A 23,598-nucleotide genomic window follows, 5' to 3' on the forward strand; every position below is an offset into this window, starting at 1 on the left:
ACTTAGATGGCGAGTCTGCACTAGTCTTCGCTGGATCGTTGAGCTATCAGTGTCAGTTAGACTTGTGTTTCTGCTGACCTGTACCTTGAGAATTTCTTATAATTATCCTGCTAACCCGACGTTTTGTGTGTAGATCATTTTTGGAACCCGATGCGGAGAGGAGTGATTGAGGGGGAACGTTTTTGTACAGAAAGTGTGGAACACCCTTCTCCCAACCCTGTTTCCCACGGACCCTGGCGACCCGGACCTGTTTCCCCTGCACGTTGTATATAGCCACTTGGTGTATGTGTTCACTGTAAATAAACGCACTGTCCTTCGCTTAAAGGAAAACCCTGGCCTGCGCCTGAGTCTCTTTCGGAAACCTTATCAGAACGATCCAGCCATTATGGACTCAGCAGGACAGGACCCCGTGGGCCGGGCTCTGGCCGCCCAGGAAGCCGCGCTGGCCCGCCATGAACAAATGCTCGGGCAGCTACGGCAGGATGTCGCCGCATTGACCCTGGCGGTGGCGCAGTTAATACCGCTGGAGGGAAATGCGCAACCAGGGAATCCCCAGCCACCCAGCCCGGCTCCCCAGGCGGCACCGCCCGCCGTAGCGTCAGGTAGCTCACCGCGGGTCGGTACGCCGACTGACGGACCTTTACCCACACTGGAACCATTCTCGGGTGAGTCTGACAAATGTGCCGGATTTTTGGCTCAGGTGTCTCTGACGTTTCGCGAGCTGCAGCGTTTTCATAGCAACGATGGGGCGAAGATCACTTATTTAGTTCAACTTCTGAGGGGCCGTGCACTAAAGTGGGCCCAGGTTGTGTTAAACTCTGATCCTGTCATCACCTACGCTGACTTTCTCTCCAAATTTAAGAGTGTGTTTAACCCAGGCACCGGGGCAGAGGCCGCTGCTCTCCGTCTCCTCAACTTCAAACAAGGTAGGAGAAGCATGTCTGAATACTCTATCGACTTCTGGATTCTGGCAGAAGAGGCAGGGTGGAATCAGGAGGCGCTACGGAGCACGTTGCTGAACAATATCAGAGAAGAATTAAGGGACGAGCTAATCATGCGTGATCTCCCTGCCTCCTTTAATGAGCTAATGTCCCTGTGCATTAAGGTGGATGAGCGGCTACGGGCTCGCCGGTCGCAGCGGAACTACAACTTCCATGAGGCTGGGGGAGTCTCTGGCACCGGCGCCATGGCGGATGCCGGCCCCTCCCGGACTCACGAGAGCGGGGATGGAGAGGAACCCATGCAGCTGGGCGGCTCCCATCTCACCGCGGCGGAGCGTCAGCGCAGGATTACGGCCGGTGAGTGCCTCTATTGTGGTCACAGGGGACATGTTGTGGCTACCTGCCCTTCGCGGGCAAAAGGGCGCGCCCGCCAGTGATGGTAGGAGTACTGGTGGGCGAGCTGAGCCAGGAAGAAGCTCCTCCCCGTTTAACACTACCGGCCACGCTTTCCATTCACTCTAAGAGCCGCTCCCTATCGGTGTTGATCGACTCTGGGGCGGAACAAAACTTTATTGACTGTCAGTTAGCCCGGCAACTTGGGTTACTATTGGAACCCCTGCCTCATGCCTTACGTGTTACGGCGTTGTCAGGTCAACGCCTTCCAGACATCACTCTGGTGACGGAGCCTGTCGAGCTCACCCTCTCTGGCAATCATTCTGAAGAAATCTGTTTTTTGGTGTTTAAAGCAACTCGCACTCCACTAGTTCTCGGCCATCCTTGGCTACAGCAGCACAACCCTCACATAGATTGGCTAAAGGGGCGTGTCACTGGGTGGGGGGAGGACTGCCACATGACCTGCCTTAAAGCTGCCTCGCCTCCAAGCACTGAAACGCCCTCTCCTGGGGAATTGAAATCAGCTGATTTAACTAATGTGCCCTCTGTTTATCACGACCTAGCTGAGGTGTTTCAAAAGGCCCGCGCCCAGTCACTTCCTCCGCATAGGCCCTATGACTGTGCTATCGAACTGCTCCCGGGAGCTCCTTTACCCACCAGTCGGCTATATAGCATCTCACTTCCAGAACGAGACGCTATGGACAAGTACATCACGGAATCCCTGGCTGCCGGCCTCATTCGGGCCTCCACCTCTCCAGTCGCGGCAGGCTTCTTCTTTGTCGAAAAGAAGGATAAAACCCTCCGGCCATGCATCGACTATCGCGGATTAAACAACATCACAGTAAAAAATAAATACCCTCTGCCGCTCCTCAGTTCGGCCTTCGAGCTCCTCCAGGGGGCTACTGTTTTCACCAAACTGGATTTGCGAAACGCATACCATCTGGTTCGCATCCGTGAGGGCGATGAGTGGAAGACCGCCTTCAACACCCACCTCGGCCACTTCGAGTACCTTGTCATGCCCTTTGGTCTCACTAACGCCCCTGCGGTGTTCCAAGCCCTGGTGAATGACGTGCTCAGAGACTTCATTAACCGTTTTGTTTTTGTCTATCTAGATGACATCCTGATCTTTTCCAGAAACCAATCCGAGCACGAGACCCATGTCAGACAGGTCCTGCAACGACTCCTCGAAAACCGATTGTTCGTCAAAGGAGAAAAGTGTGAGTTCCACATCTCCACCGTCGCATTCCTGGGGTACATAATCGACCAAGGAAATCTCCGCCCGGACCCTGTGAAGGTAAAAGCCGTTGTTGAGTGGCCGGAACCTCCTAATAGGCACCAACTGCAACGTTTCCTTGGGTTTGCCAACTTTTACCGGCGGTTCATTCGGGACTTCAGCCGAGTTGCCTTGCCGCTGACCCAGCTAACCTCTCCCAAGCTTCCTTTTCAGTTGAACAAAGAAGCTCAGGTAGCTTTCCAAGAACTGAAGAAACGATTCGCCTCAGCCCCCATCCTGATCCAACCCGACCTCATGCAGCCATTTGTGGTCGAGGTCGACGCGTCCGACTCAGGGGTTGGAGCGGTTCTGTCGCAACGAAAGGACGGTAAGCTCCACCCTTGTGCCTTCTTCTCCCGCCGTCTGTCCCCTGCAGAGAGAAACTATGATGTCGGGGATCGGGAACTGCTGGCGATAAAACTAGCCCTGGAGGAGTGGCGGCACTGGTTGGAGGCACGGCTCAGCCTTTCCTCGTCTGGACAGACCACAAGAACCTGGCATACCTGCAATCAGCTAAGAGGCTCAACGCCCGACAGGCCAGGTGGGCCCTGTTTTTCACCCGTTTCCACTTCTCCATCTCTTACAGACCCGGTTCCCAGAATGTCAAACCCGACGCCCTGTCCCGTCAGTTCTCAGTCTCGGAGGACGCCACTGAGCCCGCTCCCGTTCTCCCCGCCACCTGTGTCGTGGGCACCATCTCCTGGGGGATCGAAGCAGCCATTCGGGAGGCTCAGGTGTCGGAACCGGATCCGGGAGGTGGGCCAGCCCAACGGCTCTACGTCCCTCAATCAGTACGTTCTCAAGTACTTCAATGGGCCCACACTGCCCGCTTTACGTGCCACCCAGGGGTCCGCCGCACTATCAACTTCCTCCAGCGCTGCTTCTGGTGGCCTTCTCTGACTAAGGACGCTCGGGAGTACGTCTCCGCCTGCGCGACCTGTGCCCTCCTTCCAGGCCCCCTCCGCCCGCCCGGCTTGTGGACGGCTTGCCCGCCTATTCCATCACGCGGATTATGGACTCTCGCCGCCGCGGGCGTGGCTTCCAGTACCTTGTGGACTGGGAGGGCTATGGCATTGAGGAGCGGTCCTGGGTTCCGCGGGCCGCTGTCCTGGACGAGCGTATGCTGCGGGCCTTCCATCTGTCTCATCCTGGTAAGCCTGGTGGGTCGCCGGGGGGCTCCCGTTGAGGGGGGGGTACTGTCATGGTCCCTGTGCCCCGCTGGTCAATCCTCTATGGGGCAATATGTTTGTGGTTTGTTTGCTCTCTCGCCCTCTCGCTCACTCTCTCTCTCTCTCGCCACGGCGATGCTCACTGCGGGCTCCCGCTGCTGGCCCACACACCTGCTCATCACCACACCGGCCGCTGATCCCAGCTGATTACTGCACTACTTAGATGGCGAGTCTGCACTAGTCTTCGCTGGATCGTTGAGCTATCAGTGTCAGTTAGACTTGTGTTTCTGCTAACCTGTACCTTGAGAATTTCTTATAATTATCCTGCTAACCAGACGTTTTGTGTGTAGATCATTTTTGGAACCCGATGCGGAGAGGAGTGATTGAGGGGGAACGTTTTTGTACAGAAAGTGTGGAACACCCTTCTCCCAACCCTGTTTCCCACGGACCCTGGCGACCCGGACCCGTTTCCCCTGCACGTTGTATATAGCCACTTGGTGTATGTGTTCACTGTAAATAAACGCACTGTCCTTCGCTTAAAGGAAAACCCTGGCCTGCGCCTGAGTCTCTTTCGGAAACCTTATCAGTATTTATCAAATGTGAAGCGTAGTTTGGATCTTCTTTTGCTGCTGGTTCAGTTAATTTTGAATTTTGATTGGAGAGTGATGAAACCTGGAGCTTCAGAATCTGTGAGCTGTCTTTCAGAAAGCAATGGAGCAATCTCAGAGGACAAAGAGCTCAGAAAGTTGTTGAACATTTTAGTTTCGTTTCACAGTAAAATGAGTCAGAGCATCATCAGGACTTAATATTGTACTCTGATTCTTTTGAGAATAAAACACTTGAGGAAGAGCACTACGATTGCGATGAACATGCTAAAGATTATGTTATCATGAAATTTCTGTTGACTAAAGGACTGATGAAACTTTGTGCTATGGCCAGCAAAGAGCACCAGGTTGGGGTGTCACTTTGAACGAGCTGGGTGTGGGATATGGGGGTAATGCGCAAGCTTATTTATCTTTGGTTAAAAAGTCCCCGAAAATGCAGACAGTCTATGCAAATTCTAACTGATTTCAGCATTCATGGTTTCTGTCAGGCAATATCTTCCTTAAAGTTTTGCAAGGAAACCAAGGTCTCTCATTGAAATTAGCACGTAGAAAGCAACTGAATTGAGACAAGTTTTGCTTTACACAAGCCCAGTTCTACTGAATAATATACCAAGCCAAATGTATAGATACTTTATACTGTTATCTGTATCTACAAGAATTCATCTAAGTCCTGATTTGTATATTGATAACTGACTGTGATTATGCAGAGGATGTTTTGAAGCAGTTTGTGAAAGATTTTGCTTTGATTTATGGTCTTGACTTTGTTGGTTATAATATACATTCTTTAATACACCTAGCTCAAGATGTACGGAAGTTTGGCCCTTTAGACAGCATTTCCTGCTTCCCATTAGAAACCTTCCTTGGTGGAATTTATTTGGATTCTGGAAGCAGATTGGGAAAGGGAAGCGGAAAAGGAGGTAATTGTGTTGAAAACACCTTAAAAGCAAAAATTAGAAACCTTCCTTGGTGGAATTTATTTGGATTCTGGAAGCAGATTGGGAAAGGGAAGCGGAAAAGGAGGTAATTGTGTTGAAAACACCTTAAAAGCAAAAATTTATTGAGATTATAAGAAAAAAAAAACCTGACAGTTTCTTTAGCAGACACTTGCCTTGCTGCTCATCAGGTTCAGATATGATTTCAAAATAGCGCTTTATAATTTGTTGACTTTTAAAAATCTGTTTTAGACTTTTTTTTGATGCCATTATATACATTAATGTTTTTAGTTTGTAGGACTAACCAGTACCCTAAATTATGTGTTTGGATTATTATTTATTTGTGTGTGTATGTTTGTTGTATTTTGTTTGTTTGTTTGTTTTAAGGCCAGTGATCCCGTCGAGCTCTGATGAGGATTGGGACAACACTGCGGAACAGCCAGAGACCTCACCACCATCAGCAATGGAGAATAGACATTCAAGTGAAACTCACTTCCTGAACATCACTCATCCATTTGTTCAGCCGCTACAACCCTCAACTCCTTCACCTGTGGTTTCACAACCAGTTCCAAGACAACTTCTACAAGCCACCAATACGAGCATGTTTGTACGTGTTCTAACCCTCCTGGAAGACATTAAGGACACTCAGAGGGTCCACAGTCGAATGCTACAGTCTCTCCTTACACAACGTGATGGACCAGTTGCTGCAGTATTACCCGAGGGTGCTGTATTTCCCATCCGGACAGTAGCAGATGTGGCAGCACTGGAGCAAAAACTGGCAGACCCTGTCTTCCTAAAAGAAGTGGTAAATAATAATGATGTAATAACAATATTCAATGATTAATGCCTCAATCAGTCTGTGTTTCATGCTAGCAGTTATGATCAAGGAAAGTTGCTGTTTGTTCGAACATGGTCAGTGCAATGAAGGAGTGGAAGGAGAGCTGAACAAAAGTTGCTATTTTTGTTAATAAAATAACTTCTCCAAACATTACCTAGTTATAAGTTGTGCCATGCCAAACCCAAAACTTAAGAAATTACTTTTGGTGAATCATTTAGCTCTTTGCATTCACATCAGACAGTGTTTGACTTTGACACCTAACTCTTTCTCAGTCAATTAGCATCAATATTATAGAGCCTAATTACTGTGTAGCTGTGCTTGCTTTCTTTTAGGTGTGACTGATGGTACTACTGTCAGTAAAATTATTGTCCTTGCGTGTCCTAAGGTTGCTGTTGTGGCAGAGATCAGAGGGAGCACTGTTGATGAAGCCACAAGAAGAATGATGGCCTTCATTATGGACAATGCTCTTTCCAGGCAATATAACTTCGTTGGGTGCCATGCAAAGCGGGAATTTCGAGGGCTTAAAGTTTTTGAAGTGCTATATGGTAAGTTCATTAGTTGTAAGATATTTTGTTGATGTTTGAATAACGGATGCTCACTACAGCTGCAGTCATTCAGAAACAACTTTTCTCTCCACCATTGTGAGCGGCTAGCTTCGCAATAACAGAAGTTTGACTTGATTGACGCGGGAATGTTCCCAGTTAGCCTAGCGGTCAGCAAGGAGGCTTCAGCGGTGCATTATGGGATCTGTAGTTTGTATATTATTAGCGCCTCATATCGCCGGGCCATGCATAACAATAATAGTACATCTATATAAAATGATCTTGCGGGCCGGATATAAATGTATGCCGGGCCGGATGTGGCCCGCAGGCCTTGACTTTGACACGTGGTTTAGATAGACTGTACAAATTGTGGAGATGAAACCATCAGCTCATGTTGTTCTGGAGGTTGGTGGCTGCTGGCAGGAATGACCACGTTTCTTTCTGGCTTGTAGCATACTTGAAGAAGTCTCTCACTAAACAGTTTTTTGGTTGCTCACAGAATGTGAATAAGCTCCAGGAACTCCAGAGCCAGCCTCTATTTTTTCCAGTGTAATTAGTAACACACTGATTTATCTGATGGCCCTATTTTTGATTTACATGAAAATAGGGCTGCCACAAACGATTATTTTGATAGTCCACTAGTCACCGATTATTTTTGCGATTATTCGACTAATCAGATCATCATCCATTGGACGTAAAACAACAGCTTATTGCACCAGCAGCATCTGCTCTTATATAACTATCATTAGCTTACAGCTTTAAGTGTTTAAGGTCTGTGCTAACTAAAAATAAAGACAAGATGATAGTTTATTAAATTTTAATGAAATTTGCAGATTGTTTCGGTGAAGTTTAATAAACTCCTTGCTATCTAAAATATAACAGGACACCGGAGTATATTCTGGAGCATCTCACACTTCTGATAATCAGCTGTCTGCTTGACGTTTATTCAGCTGTGTAAAAACTATAACTTTAATCTCAGACAAACTGATTTACTCAGGAACAAATAAAATACTAAAAAAAAAGCCAAACAATAACATTTTAAGTTATCTAAGTGACTCATATATATTTAACCTGAGTAGCGAAAGACAGCGGTGGGTTTGAAAACGATTTGCGGGGAGTCCGGTGTTCTCACGGCGCTAGTGAGCCTAGCCCCCGGCTCGCTAACGAGCTAGTGGGTAACAGATGTCTCCGAAAACGTCGGAGCGCTTTTGAAAATATGTGGTGTCCTGATAAACTGAGCAGATATTTGAGGTTTACACAGCTACATTCTCGCCTGAGAATATGTTAAACGTTTATTTTGTGACCCAGAAAGAATAATAAGAGTAACATTAAAACTAACTAGCTGCCGCCATTGTTGGAAACTGCGCTGGGCCGCGCTATGAATTCTGGGACACAGCTGCTTCTTCTTCTTCTTCTTCGGGGTTTAACGGTAGCTGGCATCCTTGTACATGCAATGCTGCCATCTTCTGTTTCAGTCCGTTATTACACTCTTAAATCCTGCCACTTATTCCTGCGTCTTTTGTGATCTTACAAAGCTTCAAACGACGCGTCGACTATTAAATCAGTCGTCGACGATTTTGATAGTCGACGTAATCGTGACTAGTCGACAAATCGTGGCAGCCCTACATGAAAATTATTGGCGCCCGCCTGGCACACACCTCAAGAAGTGGAATCTGTTTTCTCCTTGGTAGATGTAGCCCTTGTTACATTTTACTATTTTGTTTTGTGTTCATTATGAGGTGCTGTACCATGCAAAAAACTGGTTAACCACTTGCCTGTTCTAAGCTCTGTGCCAATCACTGAGACAGCCCACAACACCAGTTATCATTGTAACTATGTAGACATCTTTTAAACATTTGTCTTAAATGTTTTAAGGTAAAATGTTTCACATTAATTTAATTTTTGAGTGCCTACTTGGTAAATCATTTTGTAAATAGCTTTTCTGTTTCCATGAATACTCATGGTCTTCAAAGAGTTCAATGTAGGAGGTCAAACAACTTGAACAGCACAACCTCCAAAACAACTTCAGTACTATCGCAAATCTGATTTTGTTTGTGAAAATGCACTAATTTTTTATTTTTTTTTATTTCTTTCAGGACCAATGGATTGGTGAATGAGTGAGAAGCTGTGGTTTGCTGCATTTGTTTTTCCTTTAAACTGTATAACATTTATTTGTTATTGTTTTGTGTATACTGTGGACATTTTTGTCAACTTGTTCTCCAAACAAAAAATGTATTATATAAAAAAGCATACTGTTTTAAAATTTCATAGTAATCAGTATTAATAAAAAAGATAAACTGGCTTTGTTGTACAGGTGATTTAAATTATAGCTTACTTACATTATCCAAAATTCCATCTGGGCAAACACACTTGGGGCCACCATGGAAACTGACGACAAAAATAGCTGGGTCTCAGGTTGGTAACCCAAGTGGGCCCCAAGTATCAGACCTGCTTCTATCCATCTGGGCCCCATACTCATTTATTGTCTGGGGCTGATTTGGGACCCATCATTAACCCATCTGGGAAAACACATTTGGGGCCATCATGGAAACTGAGGACAAAAGTAGCTGGGTGCCAGGTGGGTAACCCAAGTGGGCCCCAACCATCAGACCCGCTTCTACCCATCTGGGCCCCATACTCATTTGTTGGCTGGGCCTGATTTGGGGCCCATCCGGGTCCCATCAATAATCCATCTGGGCAAACACATTTGGGGCCACCATGGAAACTGAGGACAAAATTAGCTGGGTCCTAGGTGGGTAACCCAAGTGGGCCCCAAATATCAGATCTGCTTTTACCCATCTGGGCCCCACATATTTTTTTTGACTGGGCCTGATTTGGGGCTTATCTGGGACCCAGCATAAACCCATCTAGGAAAACACATTTGGGGCCACCATGGAAACTGAGGACAAAATTAGCTGGACCCCAGTTGGGTTTCCCAAGTGGGCCCCAAATATTAGCCCTGCTGCTCCCTATTTGGGCCCCACATATGTGTGTTGACTGGGTTGCTATCTTAAATATAACAGGACACTGGCGTAAATTCTCAACCGTCTCACATTTCTGTTTAATCAGTTTTCTGTTTGACGTTTATTCAGCGGTGAAAAAACCAAGGAGGAATCCACCCGGGGGATTAATAAAGTTTTATTTTATTTAATTTAATCTAATAACTTTAATCTCAGCCAAACCGGTTTACTCACGAACAAATAAAACACTGAAAAAAGACAAACAATAACATTTTTAGGTTGTCTAAGTGACTTATATATTCGTTCAACACCTGGGGGACCAATATAAACAATATTGGTCCCCCAGGACACACACGTCCTTCAAATTCGGGGAAAAGGAGGACGCATTTGTCGGCTGCATTCGGAGGAGTCTACAAATTTGGACAGCCTTCGGCGCATCGCTGTGACGTAATCGGTCTGCAAATGCGGCCTCAGGAGGATGCAGCCCATGAATTTGGACACGACAAGCGTTAATTGGAACACAGCCTATGAATTTGGACAGCCTTTGGCTGCAGACAGAGGAGAGCTTTGACCAGGTACCAAAGCAAATCATTCGTACTGTACAAATAATGTAAATATGACGGTGTATCACAAAAGATTTATATCAAACGGATCACTTGGCCCATATTACGTTACTTGCTCTTCGAGTGAATCAACAAATGGCAAAATGAAAAGCCGAACAACAACAATGCTGTCTTTTTTAGAGAGTCTTAGCTTACATGTGTTTTTATTTCATATTTCCAGTTGTTACCCTCCGCGGCTGAATAAAGCACTTTAAATTGGTTTCAGTTATGTACTGATGAACACAACAATAAGGGGCTTCTTTCAAAGAAAAATCTCAGGTAGATGTTATTTTATATATTGTGGAGGTAAGCATCAACGACACAGAGCTCTCAGTTCTCACTCCTTCTTTATTCCTCTCCAACATCAACTGCACATATCGCGCCACAAAACACAGGAACACACTTCGTTAATACTGGGTGTGAGTGGAGCCCTCTAGTGGTCCACCATACATGCCCCCACCGAACACCCAGCAGAACTAGTCCAGGACCCGGGGCTTAAGCAAACGGCCGGAACGGCTGAACCGGGGGGGTGGGGAACTGACAGAGGGCAACCCATCATATGGTGGACGCAGCGGAGTCCTATGGGCATCGTGCCTGGTATCGAAACACGGGGGGGGCTCTCAGGTAAGAATTCCCTTGGGACCCGGAGGGGTTGGCCGAGGACCAGTTCAGCTGGGGAAACCCTGAGGTCTTCTTTAACCGCAATTCCACCAAAACCCACAGAAGACGGTCAACCCAGTCGCCATCTGTTAAGGAAGCCCGGAGTGACCTTAAGTGACCGGTGAAACCGCTCGCGCATCCCGTTAGCTTGCGGGTGGTATGCTGGACCTTGACCCCCAGGCCGTCAGCCATAGCAGACCAAAGCTCAGAAACAAACTGGGGCCCCCTGTCCGAGGTAACACTGGGTGTGAGTGGAGCCCTCTAGTGGTCCACCACAATATTATGCTTTGTATGTTGTTCAGTATTTTTCTATGCAAAACAAGAGGAATTTCAATAAACAGCAGTATATTCACAGTTGAAACCAGATATTTACATACACTTTAGGGAAAAAACATAAAAACTTTTTTTCTGTTAAACATCAATTTAGAGTAAACCTGTTTGTTTTAGATAAATAAATATTGAAAGATCTTTTGAATTAGTTAAATGTCAGAATAAAGAGAGAGAGAGCTGTCTCTTTTTTATCACTTTTTAGTTTATTGTTAATTAATAAGATAACTCCAGACGATTCCATTCTGAGCTTCTGATAGGTTAGTAGAGTCCATGGGAGTAAATTGGTGACACACCTGTGGATGCATATAAGGCACACCCAAAACACAGAGCCTGTTTCTTTGTCATGGGAAAATCAAGAGATATCAACCAAAACACCAGGAAAAGAATTGTGGACCTCCATAAGTGTGGCTCAATTTTGAATACAATTTGGGTGCCATTTGCAATTAAGAAATACATACAATTTCTCTCTTTACTTTTAAATTTAACAAATATGTTTTTTTATATTTATCAATCTAAAAAAATAAACATTTAGTCCGATTTGATGTTTTACAATTAAAAAAGTGTTTGTGTTTTTATCTGAAGAGTATGTAAATATTAGGGGTGCAACAATACACAAAATTCACGGTTCGGTTCGGTTCGATAATTTGGTCACATGGTTCGATATTTTTTCAATACAAAAAAAAATGTTCATGTCTTTTTAATTTATCATTTATTAAAATTATAAATATATATTTTAACTCAAAAGTACAGTTTTTAAATTTAATGTTGCTGAAACAACAAAATAAAAATCTTTCTGATCTTTGGAAAATCACTCATCTTTGGAAAAGAGAGTTTATTTCAGAGAAATAGCTCTTTCCAAAATAAAAGCTATACTATACGCTTCTTCTGGGCTATATTCTCAGCAGCATATTAAACATATCAGGTCCCCATAAGCAGACTAATGTGCTAACGGCTGTCTAAATGACTCGGGTAAAGTTTGTAGCATGCTTGCTTGTTGTTTTTGTCTGCTTCCACTTGTCTTTGCGCTAGGATGATGTCGGCGTAAATGTGCTGTCATATTCGTTGTGTTCCCACTAGTGCTGTCAGCGTTAATCTCATTAAAATGACAAATCTCCGTTAACAAGTTACCGAGGATCGCCCCGTGCATGGGGCTGGACGGCATCAATGCGTTAACAAGCTAACTGCGCTAACGCACTAGTTCCCACAAATTGACCGTTGCGTGGCACATCCGACATACTGTTTTACTTTTGTCCATGACAAACTTTTTTTTTTTTTTGTGTCCATGACGCACTTACTATCGGGGTCATGCTTCACATGAAAACCAAGATAGTTCCAAATGCCTGACCTGAATGAGGGTGGGGGAGATTCAGTTTCGGGTAGCGTTGAGGGAGTTGCCATGTTGCAATGAGCTTAGCTTCTGTCTTGCTAGCTTGCGCTGCACTCAGTGGATCTACACTCGACAGTGCAGCCTAGGCGGAGTACTCGAACGCAGATCCACTGAGCGATCAACACAGACAGCATCGTCAGAAGAAAAGTTGACAAAACAAATAAAAAATGTTGTATTGTTCAATACATATGCGTACCAAACCGAAAGCACTGTATCGAACGGTTCAATATCGATACGAGTATCGTTGCACCCCTAGTAAATATCCGGTTTCAACTGTATATTTGATGATGTTGGTGTTTGGCTTGATTGTCAGCACAAAGAGGGAGAGAGAGGAACAGAGAGGGAGATGGAGAGGAGAATGAGGACAGAACAGAGATGGAACAAGAGCCAGGTGAGACAGACCTTTTACTCAAAAGGTTGTTTGCCAAAACTCATCAGAACATGTATTTAGTACCTTTCTGAATCTAAATAGTGTACTTTGGTAGAATTAAAAAATAAGTGTAGTGCAGGTCTATAATGATTTTTAGTGCTACTATCATCTAGTTTTGATTCTGGTTCTGTCTTGGTTAAGTCCTAAGTAGTCCTGATTTTGAACTGTTGTAGTCCTGTTTTACTTCCAGATCAGTTCTGGGTTCTGGTTGAATTGGGGTTTAGTCCTCGTGTTTTGATACAGCCCCGATTTTGTTCTGTCTTGCTGCTTAATTAAAAAACTAGTTTAAGGTGTCCTGCATATGTGATATATATATTTTTCCTATATGAGGTCATTCTTTTTTGAACAAAACTCAAAACACAGCCTAATAAATCTTTCAGTCAGCCCCAACCCCCACATGCATACTACCCTTTAGGGCTAAGCCCCTGGTGTATAAAATGTCTGGCTCTGCCTCTGGAGTCAACAGTATCCATGACACACAACGTAACGTTCTATAATGTGTCATGCGCAAAAGCGTCAGCTCTAAGAGCCGTGCTTAGAGAGTGCTTTGTAGTGAATCAGAGTCGACTCCCATTGAGCGAGAGCCGGCTCCTCACTTAATTTCCTTTCGCTGTTCAGCTCTCACACAGTGGCTCAGCTATGCTCCAATCCCTCCATATTGTGGCTAATCACATGCGAGGATATAGGATAATATCATTATGTGAAAAACAGAGAGGGTGAGAGATGCGACAGTCGAGTGGAGCGTGCGTCTGTCCTCTCAGTAAGTGAGTGAGACAGTAGACAGCAGTGAGGAGGGATGTGCGAGTGCTTCGCAAAAACACATATATATGGCTGACACCCGTAAACGAAGCAGCATCTGACTGCAGTTTAAAGACTTTTTTGTCTCAGTCTTGGTGTTGGTTTTGGTCTCGCCTGGACTTGGTCTTGGTCTTGTCTTGGTCTCGATACCCTCTGGTCTTGGTATTGTCTTGGTCTCAGTTTAGGCAGTCTTGACTACAAGTCTAGTAAATATGCTTCCTGTTTCTGTGACTGCTGCTGTTCAGCTTGGCGGGTTTAGAGTAGGAAGTATGACGTGAGTGTCTCAAGTTTCTCAGGAAGCAAGCTGGCACAGCTGTAAGCAGGTGTTTTTATGACACTCCAATCAGCAGCAGGTGACTGACTCGTCATCAGCGTGGTTCCAGCAGATCTAACCAGGTGTGCCCAACCTCTGACTTTATCCCACACTCAGAAAAATTATGGTTCTTAAATGGTTCTTCAGATGGCTTCATGGTTCTTTAAAGAACCATCATACGTCAAAGAACCTTTTTATTTTGTGGATGGTTCTTCAGCTATTACAAATGGTTCTTTAAAGAACAAAAGGTTCTTCATCCTTAGCAATCTAAGTTTGATGGTGTAAATGGCATAAATATTTATTCACTATAATGAGGCTGTGAATTATACTGTGTGTTTTCTTTGTGTGCATGTGTGTGCGAAGGGGGAGGGCGGGTTACCTGGCAATTACCCTTTAAGAGAAGATGGTAGGAAACTGAATATTCAAATAAAAGTTAGAAATATTTGCTTAAAAATATACTGGTGGCAGGGGTGGGGGCCAAAGCCTAAAGACCCTAACCCCCCCCCCACACACACACACACACACACACCCCTAACCCCACAAACACATTATGAATATGGTGAGTTAACAAACAGTAGACACAATACACACATTCAAGTGTACTTTAGTTTTAAATTTTAATAAAGCATTACTATTTTCTACTCCAAGGCATTACTTTTGAGATTATTATATATTTTTGAAAATACAGCATAATGATAATACTAGTTATTGTAAACTTTACAAACCACCCAGCAGTATGTAAAGTCAAATTATAAGATACAAGTAAATAACAATTGCAGAACAGAATGTCAGTGTAATGAACACACACTTCGTTTTGACAAAGCACAGCTTAGGTAAATGATCTGAGTAGTTGTTCATCACTGAGCAAACCAACAGACTTAATAAACTAATCCGTAAGGCCAGCAATGTTGTGGGGATGGAGCTGGACTCCCTCAAGGTGGTGTCGGAGAGGCGGATGCTGTCCAAGATAAAGACAATGTTGGATAACACCTCCCACCCACTCCATGACATGCTGGTCAGTCACAGGAGCACGTTCAGTGAGAGACTGAGATTACCGAAAAGCACCACTGAACGACACAGGAAATCATTCCTGCCTGTGGCCATCTCCCTGTACAACGCATCCACTTAACACACTGGTTACTGCTACAACTACACATGTTTCTTTTCCAACTATTTATTTATGAGTGACTTATGTATGTATGTATGTATGTATATATATGTATATATTGTACTATTCTTAGTTAGTGTATTGTCTGTCTTGTCTTAATGTTGGTTTAAAATGGAGCACTGTAACAAAAAATAATTTCCCCCAGGGATCAATAAAGTATTCTGATTCTGATTCTGATTCTGAATTTGTTAATATGTGTTTCGAGCCAAATAAATGACAGGGAGAGAGAGAGTGACGTCAGAACACGTCATACTATAACCTCCCGGGAGCGGACGGAGGGGGTCAGTCGTTGGGATGCGCATGCGCAGACAGAGTGTGCGAGCGGCGGGCCTTGACCTTTCGGGGAAAAAAACTCACGGACGGTGACAGCGAAACGGATAACAGTCTTCAGTACCTGCTGGACTTTGAAGCTGTGGATTCTGGGACTGTTAGAAAAGGTAAAACATTTTCATTAAAACCTTATTACTGTTTTGTTTTTGTTACTCGTCATTGTAGCTTGCTGTTAATGTTGTGCTAACAGTAGCGATTAGCTAGATAAGTTAGCCGTTGAGGTCAGCGCAATTTAGTATCCGGTATACAGAAACTGTTTTCCTAACAAAACCACTGTTATAATTAAGTGAAGGTGCTCCCAGCTAATTTGAACCTTTGGCTTCTAAAATATGTGGTTCAATTGCGTGCTGCGTACATAACCTAATGTCAGCTAGACCGAAATTAAAATTTAATATATTGTTAAAGTCACTAAAATGGCGCCTGAAGCCTGTTGTGAGCTCTGTGTCTGCTCTAGAAACTCTGAAATTCTGTAGATCTGAGCCGTACATTAAATACTCACATGAACCTGTACTTTGAATTCTGTATGAGCTGTATAAAATACAGCTATGCATAAGAGTTTTGAATGAATAATTAGATTAGATAACTCTTCATTGTCTAATCGAATTATATAGAAATGAATAAAAATGTGACATGAAGGTGTGTCTTTGACTGTTCCTGCATAACTTAGTTTCGGACTAGTTGACAAGTTATGCTCCGGTCATTTGATGTTTCCAAGATAGATGTTCTTTTGTAATATAGTTAAATTTTTTTGTATATTTCATTTATCCACCATCATACATCATACATACAAGCTAAGAAGAGGTCGTTATACTAACAAAGAGGTATCAACGCTGGGCCAAAGTTCAGCACATGGTTAAAGTTTGTAATCCAGCCAGGGTGTAAATATCACTCAGCAGCCAGAGCTGAAGCAGGTAGCATCAACACATAAATCTACTCTACCCGGCTTAAATCACAAGAGCACCTCTGACCAAAAAGCTGTAGATTTTTCTTGTTTGCACAAATTAATCCAGATTCACATTAACTGTGTTCAGAGCTCCAACAAAATGAGGAAGAGGAGGGGGAGAAACACAATTAGGTTGAATTACAATTGGATGGAAGTTGAGGACAAGGAGAAGGAAGCTTTGGATGAGGAGGAAGAGAAGCAGCAGGAGCATCTTTAGGGATCCCTATGATGTCATTGAGGTTTGTTTCATTAATATGGTCCTCTCACAAAGAACAATGACATGTTTTAGTTCACGTACTTCCTGTATTAAATAGTGATATGCAAAATGTTGTGAAAAACCATGGAGCAGGTACGTATAGTGCATCTGCAGGTAAATGAACATCAAATCTCTAAGACAGACTGAAATCTGTATATTTATCACCCTTATGATAAAACCCATGTCAGCCATTGGTTTATGGACTTTGTATTTTGAAGCCTCAACATTTGCATTATTGCTGTTGCTATGTTGGGACCATATTAGGATGAGGGATCAGAATCTGGAGTCATGCACACTATTATTTCATTTAGTGTGTATCCATAAGATTCGTACAGCAGATCCAAGTTGTGCCTTGAAAACAGGAAAGTCGTCTGCATAGAGGAGAACTGTAATAGCAGGCTTGTACAAAGTGAGGCTTTGTGCTCACATTTGCTGCAAACACTCATTTTACCCTGTTTTGATGCAGATTTCACTTGAAATCAGGCAAGAACTGGACTTATTTTTTACAATGTGTTCTTGTGAATTGATTGTGTATAGCATTTGTTTGATTGATTTGACTTTCTGCAAGACAACAGTCGTCCACTGGCCAAAACAATTTTCCAAATACCTCCACGTGATCTAGCCTGGATTTAGAAAAGAATAGCAAAAAAAATCTGCACCTCCTGCTTCAGATGCAATTTGTGTTTCTGTGTTCAGAGGCAGCGGCGAGAGGGGAGACCTCGGGTCATCCAGCTGGAGAGCCTGACCAGGAGGAGTCGAACATTAACTCAGCTCTTCCAGGGCACCCTGCAGACTCGGCTGTTGGCATCGACGAGGGATGACGTGAACGCCAAACTGGAGTCCATCACAGGTCAACTGCAGGTATGCGAGTCAGACCTGAGGAGGGTTTCACTTTTCTCTCTTCTTTATAATTGACTCTTTTCTCTCTCTTTCAGCTCCTTGTCTCAGAGTGGGAGGGATTTGAAGCACAAAGGGAGGAACTTGTCATTTGGTTGGCTGATATGGATGTCCGCCTGAGTGAGGTTGACCAGCTGACAGGAAACACCAGTGAAAAACTGAAACAACTGCAGGTGTGGGCTTGTTTTGATATGACATATATTTGATATGAAACATACGTCAGAGACATTGTCCTAAACTGGACTAACAAAGGACCATGAGTACAACATGAAAAGTACATTACATAGCGTAAGGCTGAAGTTCATTGATCATTTTAATCATAAACTTGTTGTTGAAATGTTTTTACTGAACATGCAAATATCTGCTGATGAAAATGTGTTGATTTATTGGTCTGTTATGAAGCTATTGCTATTTCTAATGTGTTTTATCACTTTCTGATGTTTTATTAATTAAACAATACATGTATTATTTGTTGTGTTATCTGTAGATATAGTATTTATATATATATATTTATTTATAGTATAGCCAATATATTTATTAATTATTACTGTTTAAAACACTAATATGTGACATGTATTAGTAGTGATGTTGTGCTGAGGGTTAAAATGCCTTTTTGTCTTTTGGTAACTACAAAATGACAAACCATTAATATATGTCTATGCTGTGCTCGTATTTATTTTACCCTACTCAAATTCAATTTATGATGCATTTTATTTTGAAAGATTTAAAATGGTTTTTTAAAGAACCACTCAAAAAAGGTTCTTTAAAATGGTTCTTTTAAAGAACCATTTGAAGGACCTTTTTAAAAATGGTTCTTTAAAGAACCATTTTTAAAAAGGTTCTTTGAAAAACCATTAAAGGTGCCCCAAAGAACCATTTCTTGATGGTTCTTTGGGGCACCTTTAATGGTTCTTCAATGAACCACTGAAAGAAATGGTTCTTCAAAGAACCATTGTTTGAAAGGTTCTTTGTGGCACCAAAAAAGGTTCTTCTATGGCATCAGTCTAAAGAACCACTTTTGGTTCCAGTTGGCACCTTTATTTTTCTGAGTGCAGCTGTGACAGGCTCCATGTTGCTCAGAGAAATTGGTTTGTGGGGCAACAATCATGTCAAAGGGTATGTCTGGAAGTAGTCAGGGTGTGGCATTGACACTGAACTCAGCTTTTCACAATATGTGTTTAATTCATGATTTACCAGCTCTGCATGGGAGGACCAAGGAGAGCTGTCTCCCTCTCTCTGCTGTCCGAATGTAGCCTAACGTAGCTCAGTGTTTCATCTCTGCCCAGAATCTGCATTTCCTTCTGTTCCTCATCGTGATCTCCCTCGTCCCTCTGTGCGTTCGTCTTTTTAGTGTTTCCCTACTTTCGCTGCTCATCCTGTGAATCCAGGATTAAAGCTATTTGTGTTTAGTTCTGCCTGAGAGTCCTGCATTTGGGTCCCACCCTAACTTGCTTCACGCAGCGTTTTATGACAATATATGAAAATTAGTAACAAAACAGAACTTTTTCATGATATTGAGATTTATTGAGATTATCTAGTGTATGTGAGTTCTGTTTGTACTCTTTGCATGATAACTGTGAGGTCTTTGTACTGCAGACTGAACCTGGGCCAGGAGACTAAGAATCAGGCCAAAAGCTTCTCAGCTGAAGGACGCAGAGAGGACACTTTTGTATAGGAATTTCTTTTATTTATGTATTAATCACATTATTTTATTGTATGATGCCTTGGTGCTACTGGATTTAAACATGTTTCACACTCATACTGTAAGACAAATGGTGGGGCTATAGTAAGGAAGTTGGGGGAAGCAGACAACTCCACAGGTAGAGTCTTTTGTCTCTTCGAGGACTCTGGGAGGTAGCAAGGGAGTGTAAACCTTAAGGTGTGAAACAGCTGTGTACTGCCTTTTGTTCCTGGAGAAGGTATTTAACTGAGAGCCATGTTAGGCTCGGGTGAGACTCTGCTGACCGTTTGCCCCGCGATCATGCAGGCTCTCCACCAAGCTTCGGTTTTCTGTTCTTTGTTTGTGATTAAAGAATGTTAGCTATCGCTCACCGCTCGTCAGCAGGCTTTATTTAATGGAAAACTTCCACAGCACTTTCCATCATAATAAATCAGGATCAAAGTTCACAGTCACATGACAGTTATTCAGAGCTCTGACTTGGATCACAAAGACCTCAAGATGATCTACCTGCCACATACCAAACCAGAGTTGTTGTTACAGAGCACCAAGCAGGAAAATACATTATTTCAAGAAAAAACAGAAATGGTATTAAATGAAGACATTTTCCTCCTGGGAGACTGTACCATTGACTGAATCAAAGAAAAAAAAAGGACAGGACAAATTTTGTCTCTGATTTTTTGTTTTTGTGGTCTGACCCAGATCAGAGAGGAAAATAAAGTGTGATAATCCACATCAATGTACATCGATCACATCTGCACAAATAATCCAGAGCTCTGCTCCAAAACAAGCCCGGTCAATCAGTCAGTGATCACAAGCTCATCACTGCCACTGTACGAACAAGATTCCTCAGAGGCAGGAACACACAAACAGATCCCCGATGTGAATGCTTCCTGTTCACTCATCATCACAGTCTTGGGCTACGTTCACACTGCAGGTCTTAATGCTCAATTCCGATTTTTTGATCAAATCCGATTTTTTTGTCTGCTTGTTCACACTACAGATAAAATGCGACAGCAAACGCGCTCTAGTGTGCACCCTCAAAGCGGCCCGCATGCGCAAAAGAAGATGTCACACACAACGCGCTCTGTTTAGACCCAGACCAAACAGTATTGTTTGACTGATGGCCCTTAATATAAAGACTTCGGACTTTACGTTTCCCAATTTTTGCTTAAAGTTATTTTGTTATTTACATAATAATGTAAATAACCTAATAATTATCCTTATTGCTGTTTTAGAGAGGAGCGGCGCTTCAAAGGATAGTTGCAGATTTCTGTCAGAATCTGCAGATTATACAATACACATAAAATGTTCAAGTTGTCTTCCCAACAGTTTCACTAACATCTACACGGGATGTCTTCTCGGGTGCTTCTCCGGCGCTGATAATTGGCGTCTGTCTTGTGTCAGTGACGTAAAAGACAGATTTAATGCGACATGACCATTCAAACAGCAGTCGCTTTCTAAAACATCGGATATATATTGGATACTGTATATACCACATACGAAAGTGACCCAGATTGGATTTGAAAATATCAGATTTGTGCCGTTCACACTGTCATACCATGATCGGATATGGGTTGCATGGGGTAAAAAAAAATCGGATTTGATGCACTTTCGCCTGCAGTGTGAACGTAGCCTTAGTGACATGACCAATCAGTGCTGAGAGATGAATCACACAATAACCTCAACAAGGATCAGATCCAAGACGCAGGAAATACAAGAGTACCTCAGACCCACGCTGAAGAGCTACAAATGCAGTTTTCTGTTTTGGTAAAATATTCATCAAGGCTTATTTTTATTGTTATTAGTATTATTATTATTGTTGCACGAAGAGAGGATGCCCCGTGTTTATGACCCCTGTCAAATGATTTATGACAGATGAAGTAACAAAAGTTTATGAATGTCATAAAATCACGAAATTCATAACTCTGTAATAATGAATAATCATATCCCCCAAAAATTATGATAATGAAAACATAGCAATGGAACAGCATGATGAATAAGATGTTTGAGATATAAATGAAAACTATGGAATAATAATTCAGAACGGGGTGCAGCTGTCATTTAAAAAAAAAAAAGAGGTCTTATGAAACTTTATTCTTATCCTTTCAAACTATGTCAAATTTCCATGTTATGCTTTTTTTTTTGTTGTGTGTGTGTTATTTTCTATAGAAACTCTGTGTGTATAATCATGTATATTTGATACATAAAATATTTAATCTTGTATTTGTCTATTTTGTGGTTATTGAATATAAATTCGTCACGTCTTCCTGATAGACAGATGGCTGAAACAAAAGCCACCAACGTTTAAATAAGAAAACTCCAAGAGGAGACAAGCAGCACTGAGTCTGCATGCAAAACAAGAAAACCCAACAGCATTCATATTTGCTCTTTCACAGGTGGATTTCTAAAGCCAAGGTCAGTGCTGCTGTATACACTCTCAGATGGAAACACCGATGAATCTACAGATTCACAGATTTCATTAGACCATCTAAGTCTTTAGATTTTGTTGTTTTTTTGTTTTACATAAAAAATGTCAACATTTTATATTTTCCAGTGAAAGCATAGTGCAGGAACTCCAGCAACACTTAAGGGAAGATGAACAACTTTAATAATTGACCAATGCGTTTCAGCTTGTGGCCTTCATCAGGGTCATCACATTCGGCCACAAGCCGAAATGCGTTGGTCAGTTATTAAAGTTGTTCATCTTCCCCTAAGTGTTGCTGGAGTTCCTGCATTGTGAATTATTTCATCCTCTCCGTGCACCTTGGAACTAGGTGAAGTTGTGCCAGAAATTTTTGCAGTGAAAGCACAGTGACATGGGAAGATATTTTTCTTTAGTGATGTTACTGCAACAATCTCAAATACTTCTGAGATTTTATGGTCAAACTATTTGATTTTGTGGCCTTTCTCTGATGATGCAAATGTCAGGACCAAGAATCATTCAGGGTTAACAACACAGGAGAAAACAGTTGATGTAACTGTCCCTGAGACAGTTAAATAAAGGTGTTTGTTTTATATGTTTCTGTGATAAATTCATGTTTAATTTAGTTCATTTATTTGTTGGAAAGTGTTAAACATGTCTTAGATAAGATAATAAAAAGGATAACATTAATTAAAAACTTAAAATGAACTTAAAACTTAAAATACGTGATTACAAAATAAGCACTTTGTTAAAGCTGTAAAGTTTGTTTGAGGTAGAGTTTGTAATTGTCTCATGACCAGAGTTTAGCTGAGAGCACAACCATGGCATTGTAGGTCAGAACTAACATGGGTACAGAGCTACAGATGCAATGATATGCTGAAAGCGTTGCTGCTGAGTGTAGTTCACACCTTCTTACACATACTGATGTCGCAGAGTTTTGCTCAAATGGTCTGATCACATCATTACAAACGTGTGTGTTCAGTATTGAGTTGCTGTGTGTGAAAGGTGACAGCTGTGTTGGAGTTGTGTTCACATTTTTCCAGTGCAAGTGTGAAATGTATTTAGTGACTGAGTTTCAATTCAATTTTATTTATATAGCGCCAAATCACAACAACAGTCGCCTCAATGCGCTTTATATTGTACCGTAGATCGTACAATAATAGATACAGAGAAAAACCCAACAATCACATGACCCCCTATGAGCAAGCACTTTGGCGAGAGTGGGTAGGAAAAACTCCCTTTTAACAGGAAGAAACCTCCGGTAGAACCAGGCTCAAGGAGGGGCGGCCATCTGCTGCGACCAGTTGGGGTGAGAGAAGGAAGACAGGATAGAAGACATGCTGTGGAAGAGAGACAGAGATTAATAACAGGTATGATTCAATGCAGAGAGGTCTATTAACACATAGTGAGTAAGAAAGGTGACTGGAAAGGAAAAACCCAATGCATCATGGGAATCCCCGGCAGCCTACGTCTATTGCAGCATAACTAAGGGAGGATTCAGGGTCACCTGGTCCAGCCCTAACTATATGCTTTAGCAAAAAGGAAAGTTTTAAGCCTAATCTTGAAAGTAGAGATAGTGTTTGTCTCCCAAATCCAAACTGGAAGCTGGTTCCACAGAAGAGGGGCCTGAAAACTGAAGGCTCTCCCTCCCATTCTAATTTTAAATACTCTCGGAACAACAAGTAAGTCTGCAGTGCGAGAGCAAAGTGCTCTAATAGGGTGATATGG

General features: G+C 42.8%; 2 protein-coding genes across 2 annotated transcripts; both read left to right on the top strand.

Moving 5' to 3' along the window:
- Window positions 1–5,336: 5,336 nt before the first annotated feature.
- Window positions 5,337–8,806, top strand: LOC147313301 (uncharacterized). The gene is made up of 4 exons (XM_086262932.1): window positions 5,337–5,401; window positions 5,701–6,118; window positions 6,537–6,696; window positions 8,790–8,806. Exons 2-4 carry the CDS (start codon window positions 5,777–5,779, stop codon window positions 8,804–8,806), a joined length of 519 nt encoding a protein of 172 aa, XP_086119058.1. The 5' UTR covers window positions 5,337–5,401; window positions 5,701–5,776.
- A 6,822-nt stretch (window positions 8,807–15,628) lies between these two features.
- On the top strand, window positions 15,629–18,446 carry LOC147313302 (uncharacterized). Its single transcript, XM_086265366.1, has 4 exons — window positions 15,629–15,778; window positions 16,705–16,853; window positions 17,567–17,731; window positions 17,806–18,446. The coding sequence occupies exons 2-4, from the start codon at window positions 16,797–16,799 to the stop codon at window positions 17,971–17,973; spliced, it is 390 nt and encodes a 129-aa protein (XP_086121492.1). The 5' UTR covers window positions 15,629–15,778; window positions 16,705–16,796; the 3' UTR covers window positions 17,974–18,446.
- Window positions 18,447–23,598: the final 5,152 nt, after the last annotated feature.

This window comes from Aulonocara sp. 'chitande type north' Nkhata Bay, linkage group LG15 (assembly GCF_057382095.1).
Source record: "Aulonocara sp. 'chitande type north' Nkhata Bay isolate Kocher_YH1m ecotype deep benthic linkage group LG15, A_spYH_male_GT1.1, whole genome shotgun sequence".
NCBI lineage: Eukaryota > Metazoa > Chordata > Actinopteri > Cichliformes > Cichlidae > Aulonocara > Aulonocara sp. 'chitande type north' Nkhata Bay.

Bases quoted from the DNA above. Each gene is read 5' to 3' on its own strand.
- LOC147313301 (XM_086262932.1), top strand. From the start codon at position 5,777: ATGGAGAATAGACATTCAAGTGAAACTCACTTCCTGAACATCACTCAT. The intron at 6,119-6,536 runs GTAAATAATAAT...GCGTGTCCTAAG, and splicing joins CTGTCTTCCTAAAAGAAGTG to GTTGCTGTTGTGGCAGAGAT.
- LOC147313302 (XM_086265366.1), top strand. From the start codon at position 16,797: ATGAGGAGGAAGAGAAGCAGCAGGAGCATCTTTAGGGATCCCTATGAT. The intron at 16,854-17,566 runs GTTTGTTTCATT...TTCTGTGTTCAG, and splicing joins ATCCCTATGATGTCATTGAG to AGGCAGCGGCGAGAGGGGAG. The intron at 17,732-17,805 runs GTATGCGAGTCA...TCTCTCTTTCAG, and splicing joins CCATCACAGGTCAACTGCAG to CTCCTTGTCTCAGAGTGGGA.